Source organism: Lethenteron reissneri, chromosome 5 (genome assembly GCF_015708825.2).
Source record: "Lethenteron reissneri isolate LAM-NWPU_2019-01 chromosome 5, ASM1570882v1, whole genome shotgun sequence".
Classification (NCBI taxonomy): domain Eukaryota; kingdom Metazoa; phylum Chordata; class Hyperoartia; order Petromyzontiformes; family Petromyzontidae; genus Lethenteron; species Lethenteron reissneri.
This window is the reverse complement of record NC_083783.1, coordinates 5,489,597-5,513,930: the sequence shown is the minus strand read 5'-3', so window position 1 is coordinate 5,513,930 and position 24,334 is coordinate 5,489,597. Positions and strand designations below refer to the sequence as shown.

The 24,334-nt window shown below is 56.0% G+C and overlaps 1 protein-coding gene across 4 annotated transcripts in view; it reads left to right on the top strand.

Annotated features, from left to right (window-relative positions):
• The window catches only part of LOC133351343 (serine/arginine repetitive matrix protein 1-like), a 28,196-nt gene extending 4,465 nt beyond the window's left edge, over positions 1–23,731 (top strand). Inside the window, exons 2-17 of one of the 4 annotated variants that reach the window (XM_061566495.1) lie at positions 1,560–1,646; positions 5,028–5,198; positions 6,733–6,851; positions 7,302–7,664; positions 8,269–8,481; positions 9,196–9,366; positions 9,872–9,984; positions 10,808–10,873; positions 11,534–11,614; positions 12,094–12,229; positions 13,053–13,094; positions 13,893–13,979; positions 16,146–16,781; positions 18,088–18,280; positions 19,044–19,163; positions 21,998–23,731. In XM_061566495.1, coding sequence (XP_061422479.1) covers positions 5,046–5,198; positions 6,733–6,851; positions 7,302–7,664; positions 8,269–8,481; positions 9,196–9,366; positions 9,872–9,984; positions 10,808–10,873; positions 11,534–11,614; positions 12,094–12,229; positions 13,053–13,094; positions 13,893–13,979; positions 16,146–16,781; positions 18,088–18,280; positions 19,044–19,163; positions 21,998–22,105 — 2,601 coding nt within the window. In that variant the 5' untranslated portion in view covers positions 1,560–1,646; positions 5,028–5,045 and the 3' untranslated portion in view covers positions 22,106–23,731. The remainder of the gene's footprint in view (positions 1–1,559; positions 1,647–5,027; positions 5,199–6,732; positions 6,852–7,301; positions 7,665–8,268; positions 8,482–9,195; positions 9,367–9,871; positions 9,985–10,807; positions 10,874–11,533; positions 11,615–12,093; positions 12,230–13,052; positions 13,095–13,892; positions 13,980–16,145; positions 16,782–18,087; positions 18,281–19,043; positions 19,164–21,997) is intronic. The other 3 variants (XM_061566477.1, XM_061566468.1, XM_061566486.1) reach the window with 3 other exon arrangements.
• The last annotated feature ends 603 nt before the right edge of the window (positions 23,732–24,334 follow it).

Sequence of the window (24,334 nt, the reverse complement as noted above, 5' to 3'; positions counted from 1 at the left end):
AAATTTTAGCGGTTCCCTCCAAAACGACCTGTTACACGCGGTATATCCACGTGCGCGCATCATTTCGAGGACAAACTGTATAACTCGTCGCTTATTATGTTCACTTTTGTTGAGACCGTCAGCCTAAATGTTACATTGTAAATCGTAACACTCTCGTGCATGAACTGTGAACAACCTGTCGTCAATTGGACGCACATAACATGAACCGTGAGAATCGATTCAAATCGAGGGATCTTGAGTGTCATTACACGCCTAATTGCTAGCGTCCGCAACCCTTTTACATGTAACCAAAGCCTTGAGCTTGGCTCCGTTTATCCGCCCGTCCGTGATGGCTCTTTGCTGCTGTGCACAGTGCGCTGTAGCGATTGCAGCAGAGGCCTTTTGCTGCACTCTCTCCACGTGGTAGGGTTGCTGCGATATGGCCGTAGTACGATACAGAGGGACTCACGATAATCGCATCACCCCCTTCGCAATATATCGTGTTGCGATTAGTGTAAAAAATAGATTTAGTTTCTTAACAAAAACATTTATTTTTCGATTTAAAGCTTTCGTGACTGCAGGGATTCATCTTCTTGGTTCTTTCGGTAAAGTCACGGAGAATGGAAATAATAAAATAATAAAAATAAAACATAATAAAATAAAAACATTTATGTATGAATTAGAAGAATAGTTTAGTCCATTTTGGTATCCGCGTCTTTCTGATAGCACGAGGCTTTTACGAAGGAAGGAAGGAAGACTCATCACACGGGTGATGTCGCTAGGTGTTATGGAATTTGGCAAATTGGAACCAAGATGCTGGCGCGGAGTGGCCTAGTCAATTTGAATGACGTTGCGGGATCTTCTCACGTCCGCAGAGAGGCAGACGACGCGTGATATTTTCCAGTTAATGCGCACCACAGTAATAACCAGGGTGGCCCGTGGGATTTGAACCACGAACCTCTGCTATGAGCGGCACCTTCTGAGCTATGTCTGAAATAACCAACACAATATTTAATGTTCTAAATAAATAAGTGCTTTGCAAAATGTGTTCCAGAGTAATTGGCAGCAGAAGGGTTATATATGACGTCATCATAATGTTTTCTTGTGTAACTGCCAAATATCAGCATTTACAGAATGTAACTATATACAGTGACTAGGATACGCGGAGCAGCCTTCTGCTCGGTGAACCGCAGTCGAATAATAAATATTTTGGGTAGGAACTACAGCAAAGCACAAAAACAACACGATGCAGATGCCAAGTCCGATTCCACTAGATGGGTTGTAGGTGTGCGGTACGGCGACGATTCGTATCGCAGCAGCTCCGGCGCGGGAGAGAATCCAGCAGAGGCAGCAGTCGCTGCTCATGGCGCACGCAGCTTCACGTAACGACGCGCTAGCGACGAGGCCTTGCCTCTCTCTCGTCGTCGTTGTTGTTGTTGTTGCTGGGCGCCTGTTGATGAAGGGCGGGGGGGTGTATGAACCTTGAAATGTTGTTGTTGTAAGCAAATGCACAATGACTGTTGTTGACTGTCCACACTCTGTGTTGATGGTGTCTAATGATGTGATTTATGATTTAAAAGGCCTGACACCCAATTTGGAGTTATTTCATCTCAAGTTGTTAGCTCACACATCATGACTCCTATTCTCCAGTGCTGTGTTAAGCGGAGGTGAGTCTGACAAGCAGGTTAATTGCACAAAGTAATAATTGTAATGCCTTAAACTGTTATCCAATGTGTTTTGTAGCTGCCAATCGGCAGAAGTACATTTTATACTCGATTAACTATGAATGGCATATTTGTTTTTAAAACTTAATTTAAATGGTGATTTCAAATCCCAAGTGTGGTTTCCCGGGTCTCTTTTTTTCGTTGAAGTCAACTTTTGTGCACGCCCTAAGTAAGTAAGCAAGCAGTGTGTGGCGTTAAAGGTTGAGAGAAAGAACGCTCAAACACGCAGCCCGACCCGGAAAACCGCACTCGGGATTACGAACGGCGGCAAAAACTCACATGTTAATTTAAACAATGTACTAATTATATTCGGAGCATAATTAACCGCATCTATTTTAAATTTACTATCGCTCGTGGCCAGTGTGTGTGTGTGCGCGCGCGCGCGTGTGTGTGGTTAAACGTTACAATGTTATTCATAATCAACGTTTTTGGGTTTAGATCGCGTTATTTATAAATGTGTCGTAACCCTCCACCACCTGACACATTTATAAATAACGCGATCTAAACCCAAAAACGTTGATTATGAATAACATTGGTCGCGAAAGCCTACGTGTTAAACGTTACAATGTTGACGTTGATTTTTCAAGAAAAAAAAGTTGCAGTGGTGGTGTTCCACGCTCAGATTTAGTCACTTCTCTCTCCGAACTGAGGTAATCGCGGTGGCGCCGCTGCTGCTGGTGCTACGAGTGAAATCTCACGGCAGTAGTGATTAACGATCCCATTTTTCGATACTCAACCTTTACGGATGGGACACTGGATAAATAAATGTCCGCGATACAACAATTATCGCAATATCTGTTTCCCGTAACCTGCTACTTGCAGGCCACAGTTGTATCGCGACGTATCGTGTTTGTGCTTTTCCAGCACCCGCAAATGATACGCGCGTTCTTCAGATGCAATTTGTTCACTGCCCGCCTGCCGTGACTGCGATAATTGTGCCGCGTATGTAATTAACCGTTAAATAATTAAACGGACTGCTGAAAGTATGTCGGTCATTTTGTGAAGCACCGATTAAATGGGTTAACGGCCATTTATTCCCAACTCTATTTTTACCGTGCTTTTGTTATGTCATGTAAAATGAGCGGCGATAATTCTGCTAGAATAATATTTTTGCTAACCAGCTAAATATTATCCAGGAAAGCCGAACTTTTTCAGGCGGGCTCCTGCATTGCGGTGTTTGATCATGACCAATTGCGTTGTGATGGCGAGTCTAACCCGTAGGACAATCCCAGTCGTGGCAGCATTGCCTCAAACGCTAGCTTAGGGGCGTTGTGTGTCGCGGGGCCCATCTCATGGTTGCTTGTTCGTGTGTTGCGATTCAGATGTGTGGTACATGGTTGGTAATGGCTTGCGCTAGCGGGGGAGGGCCCGGTGAGAGAGACGCATGTCTGTCGGCCCTGGGGGCACGTCCCGGCCCTGCAGCCTGCCCGCCCCGCCGGCGAGCGCCACGTCTGAAGACGCCACTCTCGCATGCACTCTCCTTCCTTCCTCCGATGTCTTAGTACTTCCGGTGCATCCTCACTGCCACCGCACCACCACGATATCACGACTACTACCACCACCACCACTGCCGATACTCGTCTCGCCAGCACCGGTGAACCGCTGTCAGAGATAGCTCGACCGCTCTCTGTGTTGTGAGTTAAAGTTGTGTGCCCAGTTGTGAGCAGGGTCAGCACTAGAACATCTCTCCCTGTGGTATTATTGTGTAAGTTTCGTAGTGTGCAGTGGACCGTTATAAATAGATGAATCGGCTTTTTTCACCTTAATCACTTAACATAAAGGAAACAAAGTGTCTTAGTCTGTCGGCCTATTGCTCTTCCACACTTGCGTTAATCGGCAGCGTTTGTTTAAGTGAACTTAAATGAACATTTGTGCGTCGTCAGACTTTTATTGGCAAGAGCACTCCCGTCATCACGACGGTGCCCTGTTAATCTAATAGGTGCGGAGTGATGTTCATGCAATCGCACACGATTAGCATACGCAGCACCGCGTAAACACGCATTGAGTGCCCTTGTGGAGCATTATTCGTATTTAAATGAATACATACTGGTTCATTACTCTGCGTAATATTTTTCCGCGTAAGCGAGCCCAAGTGATTTTGTTCTTCTGCGGCAAGCGCCACTGATCCCCAATGCCTCCACCTCGCACGGCGCTGCTTTGGATGTCTTCGCCCTATGCTGGCCCTGCTGACGAGTGGGCTCGTATGCGACGCTCCGCTTTGGTAGCCATTGTTTTACGGGGAGCCCGACGAGGAGGGCAGGCTGTGACGACGCGCACACTCGGCCGTGGGTCTCGCCACGCGGACCGCGGCATTGCCGACTCGCCCGGGGGTGTGTCGCTAGATTTAGCGACTTTCTGCGTTTCCCCTAAAAGCAATTACATTTAGTGACTTCGTAGGACGAGGGCATGGTCGTCGTGCGGGGTTTAGTAGGGGTTCCGAGGAGTGTGCGTTAAGGATCGTCAATCCTTTATCGGTTCACCTGGTTCTCCTGAGCCCTTGTTAGCAGGACACCACGCTGTACCCTTATTAGTTGGCGACACCTTGCCGAGAAAATCTGAGGCTTCACTTATTTCTGTTTTCCGCCTTGCCCTTTAATTCTGGTAGCCAAGTCGCCCTTGGAAAAAAGCGATGTAGCCAGGCAAATTAACTCCAGATTCGGAATCTTTTTGTGGCCCTTTAAGTTGCCTCTTGCGGCCGTCGGGGGGCGTGTGGAGTCCAATGGGCCGTGGCCGTTCTTGCTCGGCAACGCGGGGTGTGTAAGTGCTGGAGCATAGAAGTGGATTACAACATTGGATTTTGGAAAAAGCTCTGTGCGTGCGCTCAAAGCATTTAGAGCCGCGTACCCGACGGCAACGAGGTGGGTGCAACTCTGTTGAGTGCCTCGTAAATTTAACACGGAGGTGTTTACGTTAAACGCTTGAAAATGTTATTTTATTGGCGATGTGGGTGGTGAGGGGGGTGGGGGGGTCTTGCGACAAAAATTTAGCCAGATCATTACATGGCCTGACCCAAAAAATTTATTACGAATCACTGCAGTTGTCTAACGCCGTGTCTGACTACTTGAGAATGACAGTCTAGTGACTTTTTCGAGGCCTGTTGGGCGACTTTACACTTTAAGAAGTTTGCGTCACTGACAGAGGAGTGGATGGGGGGGGGGGTGTCTTGATGGGACTTGTGGGCGAGAGATTGTTGGGGGGGGGAGGGGGGGGGCTCTGGACCCTGCATGTGTCAGTTTGACGAGTGACGTGCATCGGACTGCCGATTGGCGCTCGGGCGCTGAAATCGGCGCGGTGTGGCGCCATTGTGCCCCTTGTTGCCCTCAGAACCCCGACGGGCGCCTGATGCAGATCAACCTCACGGGGTTTCTCAACGGCAAGAACGCGCGGCTCTTCGTGGGCGAGCTGTGGCCGCTGCTGCTGAGCGCGCAGGAGAACATCGCCGGTATCCCCTCCATCTTCCTCGAACAGAAGAAAGAGGAGATCAAGCAGAGACAGGTTCGTCACGCTCGCTCGCCCCTCGTCAACGGCCACCATCAATTCGCCGCCCGGTGAACGGCCTCCGCAGGCTGCCCGCCGCGTCTCGCCGTCACGCGACGCGACTTTCCGTCCGGCGCCGGCGCACGAGCCGGTTTTTACCGCTCCGTCTCCTGTGTTGGGCGTCCTCTCTCGGACGTGTCCCATCATTGGGCTGCCGCTCAGGAGTTAGTCCTTGCCACTGGCCGTCGTACCCCCACACCTCCAATGAGCACGGTTGGCTACGTACGGTGCGAAAGAAGGTCAAAGTATACTTAAATGTTACTGGTAGGAACCCACTGGTTCCACCAGCCCACAGGGGATTATTGTGTCCGTCCATCGTGCAGGGAGCGGCTGGGTGGGGAGGGAGGGGTGGGGCTGGGTGGGGAGGGGCTGGGTGGGGAGGGGCTGGTCACCCCGTGGTGCCCTTATAAAACTCAACGTTTAACCTACTCACGCCGGCTTGTGCCCGCCCTCACAGTCGGGCATATTTGCGGAATACACCACGCCGCCGTTGACCCTGCAGGCCATTGACCGAGCAACCCAACGTTCCTACCAGCTCCCTCCGCAGGAGTATGTTTATATATGGGCTGTGGTTGGTGATTCGTGATTATTTGCAGTGCTCAGTGGTTCGTGGTGATGAGAAATGGCTAGTAATTAGTAGTAATGTTTCGTTAGTGATGGGAACATGATGTACATACATACATCCATACCTCAAGCCACGAGTGTCCTTCCCAAGCATGCTTGGCTTCATTCGCAGCGTCACATAACACATTGCTCGTGTGTAGCCCTCTTGTTAATCCACTGCTGGATGAGGACTTCCCCATCCCGTGTGGACTGAGGGAGTTATTTGACAGTACTTCACTGCTCCGTGCGGGTTGGTAAAGGCGGGGGAAGCATAGGTGTTGGAGAACAGTGCAGTACAACAATGTATTTTGCGATTCTGCCACCTGTTGACAAGGCGGCCCTGTGGCAGCCGATGACGCCTGTCTTAGACACGAACATCTTCCATCCAAGGGCTGTGCAGGCCCAGCCCTGCTTGGCTTCCGAGATCTGACAAGATCGGGTGCACTGTGGATGATTTAGAGGCGTGTGTGCTGCTTGTGAATTGTAAAAGGCATCATCTGTTCATCCAGAGATGCTTTGGGATTTCGATTTAAAGCTTTCGTGACTGCAGGGATTGATCTTCTTGCTTCTTTTGGTAAAGTCACGTAGAATGGAAATAATAAAATAATAAGAATAAAACATCCTCTGTCTTCTCGACAGACCTGTTCTCCACCTGAGGACGGTTGCTTGCGTTGTGGCCGAAACGTCGTGAGAATTATTTTATTATGTTTTATTTTTGTATTATTTCCCTTCTACGTGACTTTACCGAAAGAACCAAGAAGATGCTTTGGGATGTTCATTGTTGTTAATGCAGCTTTGGGATAGTAACCTCAGCAGACAGAGCTCTCCTGGCCGCCTCCTCTTGAGAGCCTACCGAGGGGTGACGCTTTCCTGCTGCTGCCGGTTTCAGCTGGAACAGGAGAAGCTGGCAGCTCTGAAGATGAAGGAGGAGGCGCTGGCGGAGAAAAGGGAGGAGGAGAGGAAGGCGCGGGAGCGCTCCAAGTCCCCTCGTCGGAGCGGCCCCACAAGGTGAACGGGCGCCTCTCGCGCAAACGCATGGCCGGGACAACGGTCGGCCCTCGCGAGCACTGTGGTGATGTCGCCATCACCGAGTGGTCGAATGTGTGCTGCTATTGTCGTCTTTGTGAGTGTGCGTTGGAGCGGTGGTACATTGGTTAGTGCAGAAATTCAACGTACATACGTAGCGCTACGAACCTGGTGACCAGACTTTGGGTTACCACTCAATGTCTGAACTGGTCCAGGCCTTCAATGAGTTCCTGGTGCGGTGTGTAAACGTCAGCACTGGGGAGACAAAGGCAGCCAGGGATGGTCCTGGCCACCCACCCCCTCGCGTGCCATGCCTGCCTTCGCAGGTGCCACTCGCTAACATCACTTGTGTCGACTACACGTGGGATCTTTCTTATTGGGGGCACGTGAAAACGCGTGTTTGTCCGCGTGCCTTGGCGTGCGTTTGTCCAGGCGCCGCTCCCACTCTCGCTCCCCACGCCGTCGCGACCGCCGTCGCTCCTCCTCCTCGGCCTCCCCGTCCCCGTCACGGGCGCCGTCCCACGCCCCCTCGCACCACCCCCACGCCGCTCTTCTGGAGGCCGCCAACGCAGCCGCCGCCGCCGCGCAGCCGACCCCGGCGCCGGCCGCGACGCCGGTGTCGGCCGTGCCCAACCTCGCGCAGCTGTCGGCGCTGGCGCACGCGCTGGGGCAGATGAGCCACCCGCCGGCGGGCACTCACCATGGAGACTCGCCCCCGGCGCTACCCGATCAGTCGGCGGCGCACCACGGTCTGGCGGCATCGTCGCCGGTCCCCGAGGTCACCTCCACCACCAGGTGGGCACCAGCCTCGTCCCCAGGGGGTTCCGAATTGCGTCGGCGCCTTGTTCACTTTCGCAATACCGTACGATGTGATATGAATTCTCACGATACGACACGCGGTATAGCTTACCCCGTATGTCTGTAATTATATTTCGCAATTTCATCGTTAATGCATTCCAAGCAAGTTTCACAGCGTTAATGCGCTAGTTCGCTCTGTCGATTTGTCCGGCGAACACGAGGGCATACGCTAACTCTCGTAAAGATAACTATTAATGACGGCCTAGGCGATGACATCACGTGGCCGCACACGCGCTCGCTCGCATCCCCATGACGACGTCTTCACCCGTGACGTCACCTCGTTCGTTGTGCGGCTAGCAACGCGACTTCGTCATCATCGCCGTTTAACCTCTGCCGAGGACCAGACGTGCGTTGAAATGCGTGAACACAACCCGTGCATATCCGTGTGTTTTGTTCTCCCTTGTGTTTGCGTTCATCCATCACGCGAGAAAGCTCAATTAACAACCCTACGCATCATGACAGATTTCCGGGTTTGGTCGTGTAATGATCTCGCAAAACTTTTGTTGATGCCCTGTCGGCCTGCGTGTGTGCGTGGACCCAGCGAGGTGATGAGGCTGGAGGCGGCGGCGCTGGCGGGGGGAGTGGAGGTGGGAATGACGGCGGTGCCGCCCCCGTCGCTGCCCGCGAAGAAGCAGCAGGAGGTGGAGGCGGCCGACTCGGAGGGCGAAGCGCGCGCCGCTCGCGGCAAGGACCGGCGCCGCTCGCGCTCGCGCTCACACTCCCGACGGCGCCCGCACCACCGCTCCCGCTCGCGGTGAGACCGCGCGCCGCCGGCCGCGATCGCTCCGTTGCTGGATGAAGGCCGTCTCATAGAGAAGTGGCTGTTCAACCGGCTCTCATGGGAAACTTAGGGTGGAGCGGTGGCATAGTGGCGGGCGCACTTGCGCTCTGGACCCGGCGACCCGAGTTCCATTGCCTAAAGTCTGTGTCGAGTGAGACCTGAACCGGTCCTGTGCTCCCTCTTGGTTAGACCGCACTGACCAGCGTGGTGAAGTATGGTCAAGTAACTTCCCAAGACTCGCATAGGTGTGGCGAGGCCCTCATCCAGCAGTGGATTGACAAAAGGCCTGAATGTGTAATGCGGACTGAGCTTTAGATGTAACTTAAGTAGAGGTATGGGTGGTGTGTGGTATTATTGGTGCTGGTGGTGGTGTGCGAGCTATATGTGGGTGGTGTGGTGATACGGGTGGTTGGGTGGGGTATGTGTGGTATGGGGAGCAGTGGTTTGCGCACTGTGCTTCGTGACCTGGGTTTGATTCCCATTCACGACCGAACCAATCCCTGCCTTTCCCGAGGTAGTTCCTGGTGCGGTGTGTAAAACATCGGCACAGGTGAGGCAAAGGCGGCCGGGACGTGGTGCTGGCCACCCACCCCCTCGTGTGCCGTGCCGGCCTTCACAGGTGCTCCCTAACAACACTTGCCCCAACAGTCTGTTAAGGCTACACGGGGGATCTTTGCCTGCGTGCAGGTCGCGTTCGCGGCGCCGGTCGTCGCCGACGCGTCGCCGCAGCTCGCCTCACCGCATGCGCCGAGCCAGCCCCCGGCGCCACCGCCACCCGTCGCCGTCTCACCACCACTCCTCGTCCTCGCGCCGGCGCTCACGCTCCCGCGGACGGCGCTCCTCCCCCCGGCCGCGCACGTGAGGGTCGCGCGCGGTGTGACGATGTGACGGTGCGGTGTGACGGCGCGGTGTGACGGCGCGGTGTGACGTGACGGTGCGGTGTGACGGTGTGACGGTGCGGTGTTGTGTGCGAGGTTTGGCGTGGTGAACGTTATGTGGTGTGTACGGTACGGGTTGTCTGCAAGGTGTGGCTAATGTTCCGACGTGGATGGTGGTCTTTGTATGGTGGTATATGTTGTATGTGTGTTGTGTGTGGTGTATGGTGTTGTGTGTGGTGTGTTTTGTATATGGTAGGTAGCGCTATGTGTGGTAGTGTGAGAAGTGTGTATGCTATGGGTGATGTGTGTAGTTTTGTTGTATGGGCAGTGTGCTAGGGTGGTGGTGTTGTGTGTGTTAGTGTGAGAATTGTGTATGCTATGGGTGATGTGTGTCGTTGTGTTGCAGTATGGCCAGTGTGCTAGGGTGTTGGTGGTGTGTGTGGTAGTTCTCTAATGATGATGGTGACTGGCTGCTGTTGGCGCAGGCATAAATCCCGGTCTCGATCCTTCAGTGCCTCCTCACCACGCCGGCGCCACTCACATCGGTCGGCACCTCACCGGACGCGCCACCCTCACCGCTCCCACTCTCCTCATCCAGGTGGGTAGCCCTCACTCATGCACACAAAGACAAAGATCCCCGTATAGCCTTAACAGACTGTAGGGGCAAGTGCTGTTAGCGAGCACCTATGAAGGCCGAAACGGTGCACGAGGGGGTGGGTGGCCAGCACCACGCCCGACCGCCTTTGTCTCTCCTGTGGCGATGTTTACACACCGCACCGGGTACTCATTTGAGGCTGAGTCGACCTAGGGGAGGCCCAGGACCGGTTCAGATAATCGCCACTGAGTGTTGGCCGTGAGCGGGAATCGAACTCGGGTCGCCGGTTTCGTAGCGCAGCGCGCTAACCGCTACACTATCGTGCACACACACACACACCCTTATCGCAGTCACCTGACACACATGCAGATTCATACTCGCCCACTACGCCGCAGTGGTGAGATGTTAACTCCCTCGCCTGGTATCTCGGAGGTCGTGGGTTCGATCCCAAACTCTTGACGCCTGTATATTTTGAGTCTGCATGTTCTCCCCGTGGTCTTGTGGACTTTTCTCCGGGTCCTCCGGTTTTTCCCTCCACATTTAGAAACACGTGTTTTCAGTATTTGGCTGCTGTAAATTTCCACGTGATAAGCCACTTCGTTGAGCTATCATTTGTTCCCAGGGCACTTCTGAAAAGGAGCTCAATAGCTCGGTGGGCCTTGACTGGTAAAATAATAACATTTTATTGTTTTAACAGCTTTATAGTTTACCACACGCCCTCTCATGCCCACCGAGCACCACATTAGTCCTGGTCGCACAGCTGGTAGAGGCTCGCTGCCGCGCGATGGTTTCATCTGACGCACTTTCCTCTTCACGTTCATCGCAGACGTGAAGCGGCACGGAGGAGGCCGCTCCTTGTCCAAGTCTCCCAAGGCTGGATCCTCCGACTCTGGTGAGCACGAGCGGGGGATGTAGACGATGGGGGGGGGGGGGGGGGGGCGTTTAACGAGGCTTTGGCTAACGAGGTGGCGTCGGAGTGTTGGTGAAGGCGGCAAGCGTGGTGCGATGCAAGTGGACTTGGCCGCAATGCCCTCCGAACCCTTGCTCGGCGACGTGGCGCCGTTGCGGCGTGGTGACGTGGTGGTATTGGTGGTGACGTGGCGACGTGGTGGTGGTGACGTGGTGGTGGTGTTGGTGGTGACGTGGCGATGTGGTGGTGTTGGTGGTGACGTGGCGACGTGGCGGCGTGGTGGTGGTGGTGGTGGTGGTGACGGCGACGTGGTGGTGGTGACGTGGCGACGTGGTGACGTGGTGGTGACGGTGGTGACGTGGTGACGTACTTTGCGGAAATAAAAAACCCCCACACAATCGACACGGCGTGGGGGGGGGGGGGGGGAGCCCTCATCTCGCAGTGGATAGACGAACGGGCTGTACACGTGCATTGACAAGGGCTGCTGGTGAGGAGGTACTCGCGAGGGGGGAGGCCAAGGAGTTTTTGACGGCGGCTCACGCCGAGCTTGTTGACGAGGGTTCTTTATCGAGGACGTGTTAACGAGGATGGTTGATTGGGGGTGAGGAGGAGCTGTTGACGAGGTGCTGCTACTTGTTTCAGACGAGGAGAGGAAGGGGACGAACCCGGACTCGGTGCAGACCCGGCGCCAGTACCGACGCCAGAACCAGGACTCGAGCTCCGGTAAGGGTGTGTGTGTGTGTGTACAGCCTCAAAGTGAGTACCTGGTGCGGTGTGTAAACATCGTCATTCGGGAGACAATGATGGCCTGGAGTGGTGCTGGCCACTCGTGCGCTGTGCCGGCCTTCATCGGTGCTCACTTACAGCACTTGCACCAACAGTCTGTTAAGGCTACACGGGGGATCTTTGTCTTTTTAGTAAAAAAAACCCGTGCCACAGCCCACACATTCGCACTGCTCGCGATCCCCTCCCTCGCCCCCCTCCCTCGCCCCCCTCCCTCGCCCCTCTCCCTCGCCCCCTTCCCTCGCCCCCTTCCCTCGCCCCCCTCCCTCGCCCCCCTCCCTCGCCCCCCCTCCCTCGCCCCCCTCCCTCGCCCCCCTCCCTCGCCCCCCTCCTCCCTCGCCCCCCTCCCTCGCCCCCCTCTCGCCAGCGCCGACACCTGACGCCCGTGCGTGGCTCTCGCCGCTCCGTGTCGTTCTCAGACTCGTCTCCGTCATCGTCCTCGGAGGAGGAGGAGGCGGCGGCGGTGGCAGTGGTGAAGGTGGCGGAGAAGGAGGTGGTGCATCCCCACCCATCCCCCCCGCGTCGCCCGCGGCACAGGGACCACTCGCCGCCCAGGTGGGGGTCGCGCCGTCTAGAGTAGCGTCATCTTCGCCGCCGCCTCGACGGTGGCGAGATGTTAACTGCTTTTCCTGGTATTCAGGAGATCGTGGGTTCTATCCCGACCCTGACGCCTGCTGTATATTTTTAGTTTGCGTGTCTTTCTCCCCGTGGTCGAGTGGAAAAACACACGCGGAAAGACGCGGAAGAACACACGGATACATTGAGATAGAGACGTGGAGGGGTATACTGGCAGACGCGGAGATACACACAGTAATATACACGTGCACACATACACGTAGATATACAGAGCCATGGAGATCCACGTAGACGGAGACATAGAGGTAATCCACACGGACACATATACAGACACACAGAGGACTGAGACATACACCCTTACACACAGCGAGACACGGAGACACAAACAGGCACAGACACAACAACAGCCGCCATTCGCCACTAAGTGGCGGTGATATTACCATGGCGCTTGTGCCAGGAGACAGACACGGAGACAAACACACACAGCGCTGTGTAGCAGGCGGTGGTGGTGGTAGTGCTGTGGAGCAGGTAGTGATGGTGGTGGTAGCACTGTGGAGCAGGTGGTGGTGGTAGCGCTGTGGAGCAGGTGGTGGTGGTGGAGGTGGTTGTAGCGCTGTGGAGCAGGTAGTGGTGGTGGTGCTGTGGTGCAGGTGATGGTGGTGGTGGAGGTAGCGCTGTGGAGCAGGTGATGGTGGTAGTGCTGTGTAGCAGGCGGTGGTGACCGGCGCTGGCTCTCGGGACTGCGTGTGCCGATGGGTAAAGCCGTGGTGCGCGTGCGTTTGTGTCGTTTTCACGCTGCCAGGGCGCCACTGGTGGAAGCCCACCCCCCACCGCACCCACCAAGGTGGGACATCGCCCGGCACACACCGGCACGCTCTACGCCCGGCCTAGCGCCCACGGTCACGGGCGGGAGCCTGACGAGATGGCGCCGAGGTCCCCTCCCAGCCCCCCCCTCCCCCCGTTGTGTGATGCAGTGCCGATGGCAATTAAAAGCCTCGCCGGGTCCCGGGGGGGCTTTTTGAAGAGTGTCAAGTTACGCCGGGCTGTTTGGCCAAATCCGTGAATGAGTCTTTTGTCAAGTTGGAGGAAACCAGAGGCCGGATGAAAGTCCGTGCTAATGAGGGGGTTACTCTCGGCACGGCCATGTGATCGACGCAGCTGGTAGCCCCACGTCCTAAAACCCCCAGGCAAGCTCTGGTGGCCACCCATCCGCTAACCAGGCTCACTGCTGCTTGGCTTCAAATGTTCCCGATGGTATCGGAAAGTTTTTGAAGACTTGCTCGCAAGGTAGTGACGTGGTGAGCGTGGTTATGGAGGAGTGTGTCTGTATCGAGGTTAGCAACATCGTCCTGCAAACTCGGCGACCTGGGTTTGATTCCTGGCTACGTCAAACATCGGTGGCCAGTGATATCTAGACAGGTCCTGGGTGCTCCCTAAGGTCAACTTAGCCCTAAATGAGTAGCTAGTGTCGTGTGTAAACATCTCCACTGGGAGACAAAGGCAGCCGGGAATGGTGCTGGCCAAACCTCTTGTGCGCCTTGCCGTTCTAAATAGGTGCTCGCTAACGGCACTTTCCCCAACAGTCTGGTGAGGCTACGCGGGGGATCTGTGTGTGTGTAACGTCGTGCCGTTGTTCGCTCAGGCGGCGCCGCAGCGGCTCCCCCGGACGTCGTAGGCGCTCGCCCTCCCCTCGGCGCCGTCGCAGCCCGTCGCCGCACGCCCACCGCAGGTCGCGCACCGCTCCCCCCGTGCCCCTCATCCGTGTCGTACAGCTGTCTCTGCTGTGCTGCTGTGTGTAGTGCATGTGTCTCTGCTGTGCTGCTGTGTGTAGTGCTTGTGTCTCTGCTGTGCTGCTGTGTGTTGTACTTGTGTCTCTGCTGTGCTGCTGTGTGTAGTGCATGTGTCTCTGCTGTGCTGTTGTGTGTTGTGCTTGTGTCTCTGCTGTGCTGCTGTGTGTAGTGCATGTGTCTCTGCTGTGCTGTTGTGTGTTGTACTTGTGTCTCTGCTGTGTTGTTGTGTGTTGTGCTTGTGTCTCTGCTGTGCTGTTGTGTGTTGTGCTTGTGTCTCTGCTGTGCTGTTGTGTGTTGTGCTTGTGTCTCTGCTGTGCTGCTGTGTGTAGTGCATGTGTCTCTGCTGTGCTGTTGTGTGTTGTACTTGTGTCTCTGCTGTGTTGTTGTGTGTTGTGCTTGTGTCTCTGCTGTGCTGCTGTGTGTTGTGCATGTGTCTCTGCTGTGCTGTTGTGTGTTGTGCTTGTGTCTCTGCTGTGCTGCTGTGTGTAGTGCATGTGTCTCTGCTGTGCTGTTGTGTGTTGTACTTGTGTCTCTGCTGTGTTGTTGTGTGTTGTGCTTGTGTCTCTGCTGTGCTGCTGTGTGTAGTGCATGTGTCTCTGCTGTGCTGTTGTGTGTAGTGCATGTGTCTCTGCTGTGCTGCTGTGTGTAGTGCATGTGTCTCTGCTGTGCTGCTGTGTGTTGTGCATGTGTCTCTGCTGTGCTGCTGTGTGTAGTGCATGTGTCTCTGCTGTGCTGCTGTGTGTTGTGCTTGTGTCTCTGCTGTGCTGCTGTGTGTAGTGCTTGTGTCTCTGCTGTGCTGCTGTGTGTAGTGCATGTGTCTCTGCTGTGCTGTTGTGTGTTGTGCATGTGTCTCTGCTGTGCTGTTGTGTGTTGTGCTTGTGTCTCTGCTGTGCTGCTGTGTGTAGTGCTTGTGTCTCTGCTGTGCTGTTGTGTGTAGTGCTTGTGTCTCTGCTGTGCTGCTGTGTGTAGTGCATGTGTCTCTGCTGTGCTGTTGTGTGTTGTACTTGTGTCTCTGCTGTGTTGTTGTGTGTTGTGCTTGTGTCTCTGCTGTGCTGCTGTGTGTAGTGCATGTGTCTCTGCTGTGCTGTTGTGTGTAGTGCATGTGTCTCTGCTGTGCTGCTGTGTGTAGTGCATGTGTCTCTGCTGTGCTGCTGTGTGTTGTGCATGTGTCTCTGCTGTGCTGCTGTGTGTTGTGCTTGTGTCTCTGCTGTGCTGCTGTGTGTAGTGCTTGTGTCTCTGCTGTGCTGCTGTGTGTAGTGCATGTGTCTCTGCTGTGCTGCTGTGTGTAGTGCTTGTGTCTCTGCTGTGCTGTTGTGTGTAGTGCATGTGTCTCTGCTGTGCTGCTGTGTGTAGTGCATGTGTCTCTGCTGTGCTGCTGTGTGTTGTGCTTGTGTCTCTGCTGTGCTGTTGTGTGTTGTGCTTGTGTCTCTGCTGTGCTGCTGTGTGTAGTGCTTGTGTCTCTGCTGTGCTGCTGTGTGTAGTGCTTGTGTCTCTGCTGTGCTGCTGTGTGTAGTGCTTGTGTCTCTGCTGTGCTGCTGTGTGTTGTGCTTGTGTCTCTGCTGTGCTGCTGTGTGTTGTGCTTGTGTCTCTGCTGTGCTGTTGTGTGTAGTGCTTGTGTCTCTGCTGTGCTGCTGTGTGTTGTGCTTGTGTCTCTGCTGTGCTGCTGTGTGTTGTGCTTGTGTCTCTGCTGTGCTGCTGTGTGTAGTGCTTGTGTCTCTGCTGTGCTGCTGTGTGTTGTGCTTGTTTCTCTGCTGTGCTGCTGTGTGTTGTGCTTGTGTCTCTGCTGTGCTGCTGTGTGTAGTGCTTGTGTCTCTGCTGTGCTGCTCTGTGTTGTGCTTGTGTCTCTGCTGTGCTGCTGTGTGTAGTGCTTGTGTCTCTGCTGTGCTGCTGTGTGTTGTGCTTGTGTCTCTGCTGTGCTGCTGTGTGTAGTGCATGTGTCTCTGCTGTGCTGCTGTGTGTAGTGCTTGTGTCTCTGCTGTGCTGTTGTGTGTAGTGCTTGTGTCTCTGCTGTGCTGCTGTGTGTAGTGCTTGTGTCTCTGCTGTGCTGCTGTGTGTTGTGCAAGGCCATCTCCCCCGTACTGAACCGCGTCTCTCTACCTCCGCAGGTCCCCATCTCCGGGCCACCGTCACCGCTCCCCCGCCGTGCGCCGCCGCCCCTCGCCCCCCTCCCCGCCTCCCCCTCGGCCCAAGCGCCGCTCCTCCGGGTCCCCCCCGCCGCCCCCCCGCCGCCGCGCCCCCTCCCACTCCCCTTCGCCGCCGCCCCCCCCCAGGGCCAAGCGCCGCGCCTCCCCCTCCCCGTCCCCCGTGCCCCCCCAGCGCATCAAGCGGCGGCAGGGGTCCGCCTCGCCCCCCGCCGCGAGACGCGGGGCGTCCCCCCCGGCCCCTCCCCCGCGGCGCGAGGCCTCTCTCTCGGGGTCCCCCTCCCCTCCCCCGAGCCCCCCGCCCCAAGCGAAGAAGGGGGGGCCCGCGAGGTCCCCCTCCCCCAGGCCCCTCCCGCGCCGCCCCGCGTCCGCGAGCCCCCCCCCGCCCCCGCGACGCAGGGACCGGGCGTCACCGTCGCCCGGGCCGGAGAGGGGGTCCGCCGACAGGGGGAGCCCCTCCCCCCCGCCCGCGCCCCCCCCCGTCAAGACCCGCGCCCGCTGGGACGCCCGCCCGGCGGCCCCTCCCCTCGACGGGGCCGCGGGGGAGAAGCCGGCGGAGGAGCGGCGGGCGGCACCGGCGCCCGCCCCGCCCGACACGCGGTGAGCGCCGCGCCGGCAAATCACCGCCTAGCGGTGCCCTGAACTTTCTTTTTTGTCCGCTGGCGTGACCGAGCCGTTCCGAGTCCGTGCCGTGCCAGCACGCAGCGGGTCAGCAGGCGCCGGCTGCTTTCCCTACCGCAACAAGCCGAGCCGTGCCGCTCGCTTGACACGCGCGGCGCGTGACGTCGGGACGCGTGTAGGTGACGCCGTGGCGCCGTGACGCTGTGACGCCGTGACGCTGTGTTTGAGTTGGCCCGGCTCTGCTCTGGCTCTGCTCCGGCTCTGCTTGGTGAAATTTCAGTGGAAAACCACCTGTCCTGTGCTGGCCCGGTGCTGGCACAACTTGGATGTGCAATAGAACAGGACCCTGCGGGGTGGGCTGGTAGGAACGAATAACCAAAGAATATAAACATAATGTATTATTACACTTGTTTAGCCAGGAAAGGGCCACTGAGTCGAAAGGTTTTTGTAGGGTCCTGCCAAGTGTTTGCAGTAGGGGGCGATGTTGCTACACCGAATCGGACGATACGAAGGGAGACTTTGAGGCCTAGTTCTAGGCTTTAGGCCTAGCTGTAGGCTTTAGGTCGCTGTGAGTTAATTTTTAATTTAAATGTTTTAATAATGAATGTAAAAGCTTTAAATTTAAATGTTTCTATTTAAAAACATCAGGGAATGTAACATTGTGAAACATTAACTTCCTTTCACACACGCGGGGGTACGATACGAAGGGAGAGTTTGTGGCCTAGTTCTAGGCTTTAGGCCTAGCTGTAGGCTTTAGGGCACTGTGAGTTTTTTATTTAATTTAAAAGTTTTAATTAAAAGCTATCTCAGGGAATTATGAGGGAATGTTACACGTGTTTAGCCAGGAAAGCCTCATTAATTTAAATGTTTTAATTAAAAGCTATCTGAGGGAATTATAAGGGAATGTTACACTTGTTTAGCCAGGAAAGCGTCACTGAGTCGAAAGGTTTTTGTAGGGTCATGCCAAGTGTTTGCAGTAGGGGGCGATGTTGCTACACGGACGGACGGACGAAATAATCTATTGTAGGCTGGTCCACTTCGTTCCTACCAGTAAAATGGATATTTGAGGTCGGGTTAGTTAGGCATAAGAGGGTTATAGGGTTTTATTAGAGTTGGCGGTCGGGGTAGTGTTAGAGTTTGGGGGTAGGGGTTAGAGTGGCGGGCAGCGTTGTGCGTTGGTAGTTTTGTTGGTGTTGTAGTTAGGAGTCGGGTTAGGGCGTGTGAGTGTGTCCGAGTCTCCGTGGCGATGGCTGCGCTCACGCTGTGCTCATCTGTGTGACGGCAGCGGCGAGGCGACGCGCGCGGGGGTGAAGCGACCGGCGGAGCGCTCTGCGTCTCCCTCCGCCTCGCGCTCCCCCTCTCACTCGCCCTCGCGCTCTGGCAGCGAGCCCCCCGCAACCGCCCGGGCCCCCCCCCACGCCTTGGCGTCCCCTCCACACGTGGACCACGACGACTCCCACAGCGCATCCCCTGACCAGGTTTGTGGATGCCTGTGAGAGCAAGTGTATGTGTGTGTGGCCCTCCCCTGGGTAGACTCGGCCTAAATTGAGTACCTGGTGCGGTGTGTAAACATCGCTACTCGGGAGACAAAGGCGGCCGGGAGTGGTGTTGGCCAGCCACCCCCTCGTGTGCAGTGCCGGCCTTCAATAGGTGCTACTCGCTAACAGCACTTGCCCCAACAGTCTGTTAAGGCTATACTGGGGGATCTTTGGCTTTGTGGCAAGCGGTAGCATGAGAGATGGCGCGCTGCACTATGAACTTGACCACCCGAGTTCGATTCCCGCTCACGGCCAACACCAGTGACGATTATCTGAACCGGTCCTGGGCCTCCCCGAGGTCGACTCGGCCTCAAATGAGTACTTATTGCGGCACGTAAATTCACCACTTGGGAGATAACGGCGGCTGGGCGTGGTGCTGGCCGCTCACCCCCTCGTGTGCCGTCACGGCCTTCATAGGTGCTCGTTAACAACAGTCTGTTCAGGGTATATGTGGGATCTATGTCTCTGCGTGCATGTGATGTCGTGGTACGTGCACGCGTGCGCTCTCCCTGCTACGCGTAATACAGCCGATGATTGCAACGAAGCTCCCACGTCGCGCGAGGAAGGATATTCCGACCAACGTCGGCGCATTTTAGTTTTTCATAGCGTGTTTTTTAGCAGCATAACCTTGCCCTGCGATATCGATACACGCACATTGCTCGTCTCTCGACTCAACTGAGCCTTGTGGCGGGGTGTGGGGCAGGTGTCGGACGGCGAGTCCAAGAAAAAGAAGAAGAAAAAGGAGAAGAAGCAGCACAAGAAGGAGAAGAAGCACCGCAAACACAAGAAGCATCGCAAGGAGCGCGGCGACCTGGCCCCCGAGGTGCTGCCCCCCCTAGCCTCGACCTAACCCCTCGCACGCAGGGTCAGCCAGGGCGCTGAGTGACCCCGCGTGTGCTTGCGTGTGTGTGCGTGCGTGCGCGTGCGTGCGTGCGTGCCAGAGGTGGGACAAAGTCATTGTTATGCAAGTCCAAGTCGAGTCTGAAGTCATCAAATTCATGACTCGAGTCTGACTCGAGTCCAAGTCACATGACTCGAGTCCACACCTCTGGTGCGTGCGCGGGTGAAACGAACGCCGCTTGGTTCTCATTGAACTCGGGGTGGCGGCCGTGCGCCCATCCACCTGCGGCGAGCAGGGCCGGGGGGGGGTGGGCGGAGCCTCTCTTCCTTACCGAGGGCAGGATAGGACTCTACGATTGGTTGTTCTGGTAGGGTGGGGGCGGGGTATAGTCGCATCAACACGCTCACGCCGCAGCCACTTCTGTCACCTAAGTGACTTTGAGCGCGGCGCTTCATCAGTGCTAAACGTGGCGGGTTTTTTGTTTTTGCCACAGTCGAAAATTCTCCCCCCCCCCCCTCCGGTACCGGGTTAGTGTGGCTAACGCGCTCGCAGTGACCCATTTTAATGTTTCCTGTGGGCCTGCCGCAGGCCATGTGAAATAAAGTGATGGCTTCGTGTCCGGCCCCCGGGGGGAAGCCGGAGGTTCCCCCAGCCCCTGGCGTTTAGGCGCCTTTGGTGCCGAGTGCAGGACGCAGTCTGCGGTCTGCAATCAATAGCTCTGGTTTAGATTTTTTTTTTTTTTATATATCGGTGATTGTGAATAGGGTTGTGGGAATATAAAAAATGTCTTTGGCAGTGGGGTCGAGTGGGGAACTTGGGCCCTGGTGCAAGGAATGCAATGGGCCTCCCCAACGCAGTCCAATTTGCCACTCCTCCACCCTCTTCGTAGCCCCTCCAGCCAGTGGGCCCCGGCAGCAGTTGCACCGCCTGCACACTCGATAGATACCCCCCAATGCTCCCTGCAGCCACCATCTGTGCCCGCTCTCGCTCATGAGATGGGTGGCACCGAGCACCCAGCGGAGTTAGTGGTGCTGCTTCCACGTTGTGCAGGTGGTGTCCATGCTCAGGGTGTCCCGGCTCTGGGTGTCCCGGCTCTGGGTGTCCCGGTTATCGGTGCTGTCCCACAGCGACGAGCTCTGAACTTCCTCTCGAGGCCATTGTGATTCCGAGGTCGGAGCGCTGAGCCCGCCACGACTCTCATTAACAACCCACGTTCTCAAAGCGCAGTAAGTTGATGGACAACATTCCTGCTCGGAGAATTCAAAATATCGTTTGGAACATTACTCTGAGATAGCAGGGCGAGTGGGAAAGTGCTGGCCCCCTCTTGTCTAGACCAGCGGCCACTTTGAAGGGACCTCGGAGGTAGCTCTGTGAAGTCCGCTTTCGTGGGCCGTTCTCTAACACGAGTGGGTCGCACTGCTCTGCGCGATTTCCAAAACGATTCTTTGTCGCTTGATACAACACCGATAGCACGATGGGGATACGACTGGGGGAAAAGACACAAAAATTATATAAAAATATTTTAAGCTTGTTAAGGTTAATGGAGATGGACATGTGATGGCCTCGGTCATGGGCAAGTGGTCTATGATTGTTGTGTGTGGTGCTTACGATGGGTTTGTCGTGTGCGGCTGGGTGAGGTATTGATGTTGGTGGAGCTGAACCAAGTTTCTCTGAGCAGGCAGATGCCTCTGTTACGGATGACCGAGTGTGATCGTGTGCGAGTCTGTGTGTGGGTGGGTGAGTGTATGCGGGTGTACGAGTGAGAATGTTAGTGAGTGCGAGTGGTTGTGTGCCTGGGTGAGTGTGTGTCTGGATAGGTGCGAATTGTGAGCAGGTGTGTGTCTGCTTGAGCGACATTGGTCAAGCCCCATAATACCATGGAAAGGTCTGGACTTTTCTTTCGGGGTCACAGATCCTCTGCTCACAATCATTAAGCTCTCCGTCTCAGGCAGTTAACCAATAACACCTGGGTCTGTCCCGTGACCTCCTGTCAGCGAGCGTTCGACACTTGTATGTGTGAACTTTTTTCGCACGCCCTCCATAGCCAACCGTGCTAATCGGAGGTTTGTAGGGAAGGACAACAAACTAGCACAAAAAGCATTTCACGAGGCCTCAGTGCGCCACGTCTGGCACAAGCGCCTTGGTGCCGTCATCACCACTTAGCGACGAATTGGTGGCTGTTGCGGAGAGAGTACCAGTGTGATTGAGCAAAAGTGTGCGAGCATGTGGGTGTATGTATGGGTGTATGTATGGGTGTGAGAGTGCTGGTATTGGAGTGCGGCTGTGAGAGTGCGGTTGAGTGAGTCCGGCTGTGAGAGTGCGGTTGAGTGAGTGCGTGTGTGTGTGTGTATGTGTGAGTGCGTGTATGTGTGTGAGTGCGTGTGTGTATGTGTGTGTGTGAGTGCGTGTGTGTATGTGTGAGTGCGGGTGTATGTGTGAGTGTATGTGTGAGTGCGGGTGTATGTGTGAGTGTATGTGTGAGTGCGGGTGTGTGAGTGTGTGTATGTGTGAGTGTGAGTGCGAGTGTATGTGTGTGTATGTGTGAGTGCGGGTGTGTGTGTACGTGTGAGTGTGAGTGCGGGTGTATGTGTGAGTGTATGTGTGAGTGCGGGTGTGTGAGTGTGTGTATGTGTGAGTGCGAGTGTATGTGTGTGTATGTGTGAGTGCGGGTGTGTGTGTACGTGTGAGTGTGAGTGCGGGTGTGTGTGTACGTGTGAGTGCGGGTGTGTGTGTACGTGTGAGTGTGAGTGCGGGTGTGTGTGTACGTGTGAGTGTGAGTGCGGGTGTGTGAGTGTAAGTCTGTCTGGGCTGTCCAGGCTGGGCGGGGGCGGCACGACTCAGGAGGGCTCGACGACCTGGAGCGGGCCCTGAGGGAGAAGGCTCTCGAGTCAATGCGCAAATCGGCCGCCCAGGCCACGTCCTGACCGCACAGCCAGCGGCACACCCCCCCTCCCCCCCCCCCCCCTCCCACCACCAACTCCCCTCCAGTGCGGCACACTCCCCCGCGGCACACCCAGCTCCCGGTAACACGGAGAGAGAGCCGTGCGTGCGATCCGACGCACCCACGGGATACGAAACCACCCGGCACTGGCAGAGGCACGAGACGTGTCGCATGTGAGCCGGCCAGTTGCACACTGCTGCACAGCGCACCACTCCATACCTTGCACACCACACCGAGCGCACCACACCGCTAACCACACCACTAGAACTCACCGAGTCCACCATCCCGCTACAACTCGCTGAGCACACCGCTAAACCACACTGAGCGGACCAAACCGCTACACCACACTTCGTACGCCGCACCACTACACCACACTGACCACACCAAACCAACTCGCTTCGCCACACCACACCAACTCACGGAGCGCACCACACCGCGACACCACACTGAGCAAAGCCCACAGCTGCACAATGCAATGACCACGTCACACCACAATGAGCGAGTAACTATTCCGTAAACATAGGGCTCCATACTGTGCACACGCAGCGCACCACACCACGCATAAGGCACCGTGCACATCACACACACGCGGAGTGCACGACACACACACACACCCGTGTATCTCTGCGACGCTGGTGCCCGTTGTTGTAATCAAGAGAAATAACACGGGTTACGTGCACATGACGTTTTGTCTGCTGGGCTGATTTCTTTATCTGTATAAATGTCTCTTCGTCGAGGTGCAACCGCCGTTAGCAAAACAGATGCCGTCGTTAATTCTCACGCCCGCGGCTACCGCTTGTGTTGCGCCGGCGGTCGCGTTACCGTAGCGCTTTGCGTGTTGGGTTTTTGCGTTGGAGGGAGAGCGGTAGTCCTGGGGAGTCTCGCAGGGACAGGCCGAGGGTGCGAATCGGACTCTCGGCCGTTGAGGTCGAGTCGAGGCCCCTCCCGAGTTGTTTCATCAAAGGAGGGGGGTGGTGGGGAAGGAGGCGAGCGTTGGGGGCTTTAATAAAATCGCGGCGGAGGGGGGGGGGCGGGGTCTATCCGGATAGGCGGCTGCCCGTGCACCTCTTCACCACGCCTGTGGTGAAGACTGGCTCAAGTGCCACCTACCCCCAGTTGCCTGGAAAATATCGAGCGAGAAATGGGAAGCCCTGAGGCGAAGGGGACCCGGTGTGTGACAGGCCGTGTCACGGGATGGATTTGCGTTGTAATTTGTAGCTGGCGGCATGCGGCGGCAGGATGAGGAGGGGAGGGGGGTGGGGTGCTCTGTGGCCCCTCAGGCCCTTCCGCCCCCCCCCCCAGGGCTTTAGCTCCCCCTGATTGGCAGGAGCGTCCACCCAGCGCTGTCCCCACCACGAGCCAGGGGCGGTGCGTTCGCGAGGCTTGGGGGTCTGTTGGGGGTCTGGCTCCGTACTCGAGCAAGAGGCTCCTGCCGCTGCTCGGGATCCAGCTTCCCCGCCCCCCCGAGAGTGACCGGGCCTCGGCGACCTTGGCTGCTTTGAGCTCGCGCCTTTCCGAATGTAAATGACGCAGACTCGGTGAGTTGTTGATTTGATTTTTTTTTTCAAAACTTGTGGACATTCGGCAAAATAAATAGGTTTCATTTAAGCGTCACTGTGTCGTGCGTCTTGAGTTCACGTGGCGTGCGCGTAGGGCGTGGGTGGACAGTCAGCAGTTGGACTCCACGTTCACCTGGGCTGGGGTGGTGTACACATCACGCAACAACAAGGAAGCCTTGCTGTGGCAGCAAGTCCCAGCAGTCTTCGCTCGGATGGGACGGACGAGGGTTGGGGTGTTCGACACGCGGCCGGTCCGACGTGATGCTGCCATGGCACCAAGCAGGACGTCTGATCACCACCTGCAAGACGACGGGTGACCTGAACGTTCTCGTTCATGAATTCATTCTGGTTCTAAGCAACAAACTCTCCTGACAAGAAACATTTTCATGGCCAGTGCATTGAAAGTGAAGTGCGGGACGGGGGGGGGGGGGCAAAGTAGGAAAGCAAATGGTTTAGTTCTTCCCCCACACCTCCAATGAGCACGCTTGGCTACGTACGGTGCGAAAGAAGTTCAGCATGTGCCTGGAACCAGGAGAGAGGTTACACCACCGCCCGTGACCACATTAAGAAAGTGAAGGCTGCCAAACAAGGTTGGAGGTGCCCATAACAGCATCGTCGTCCAGGGCCTCGCAACAATTCGGACGTCGCAAGAA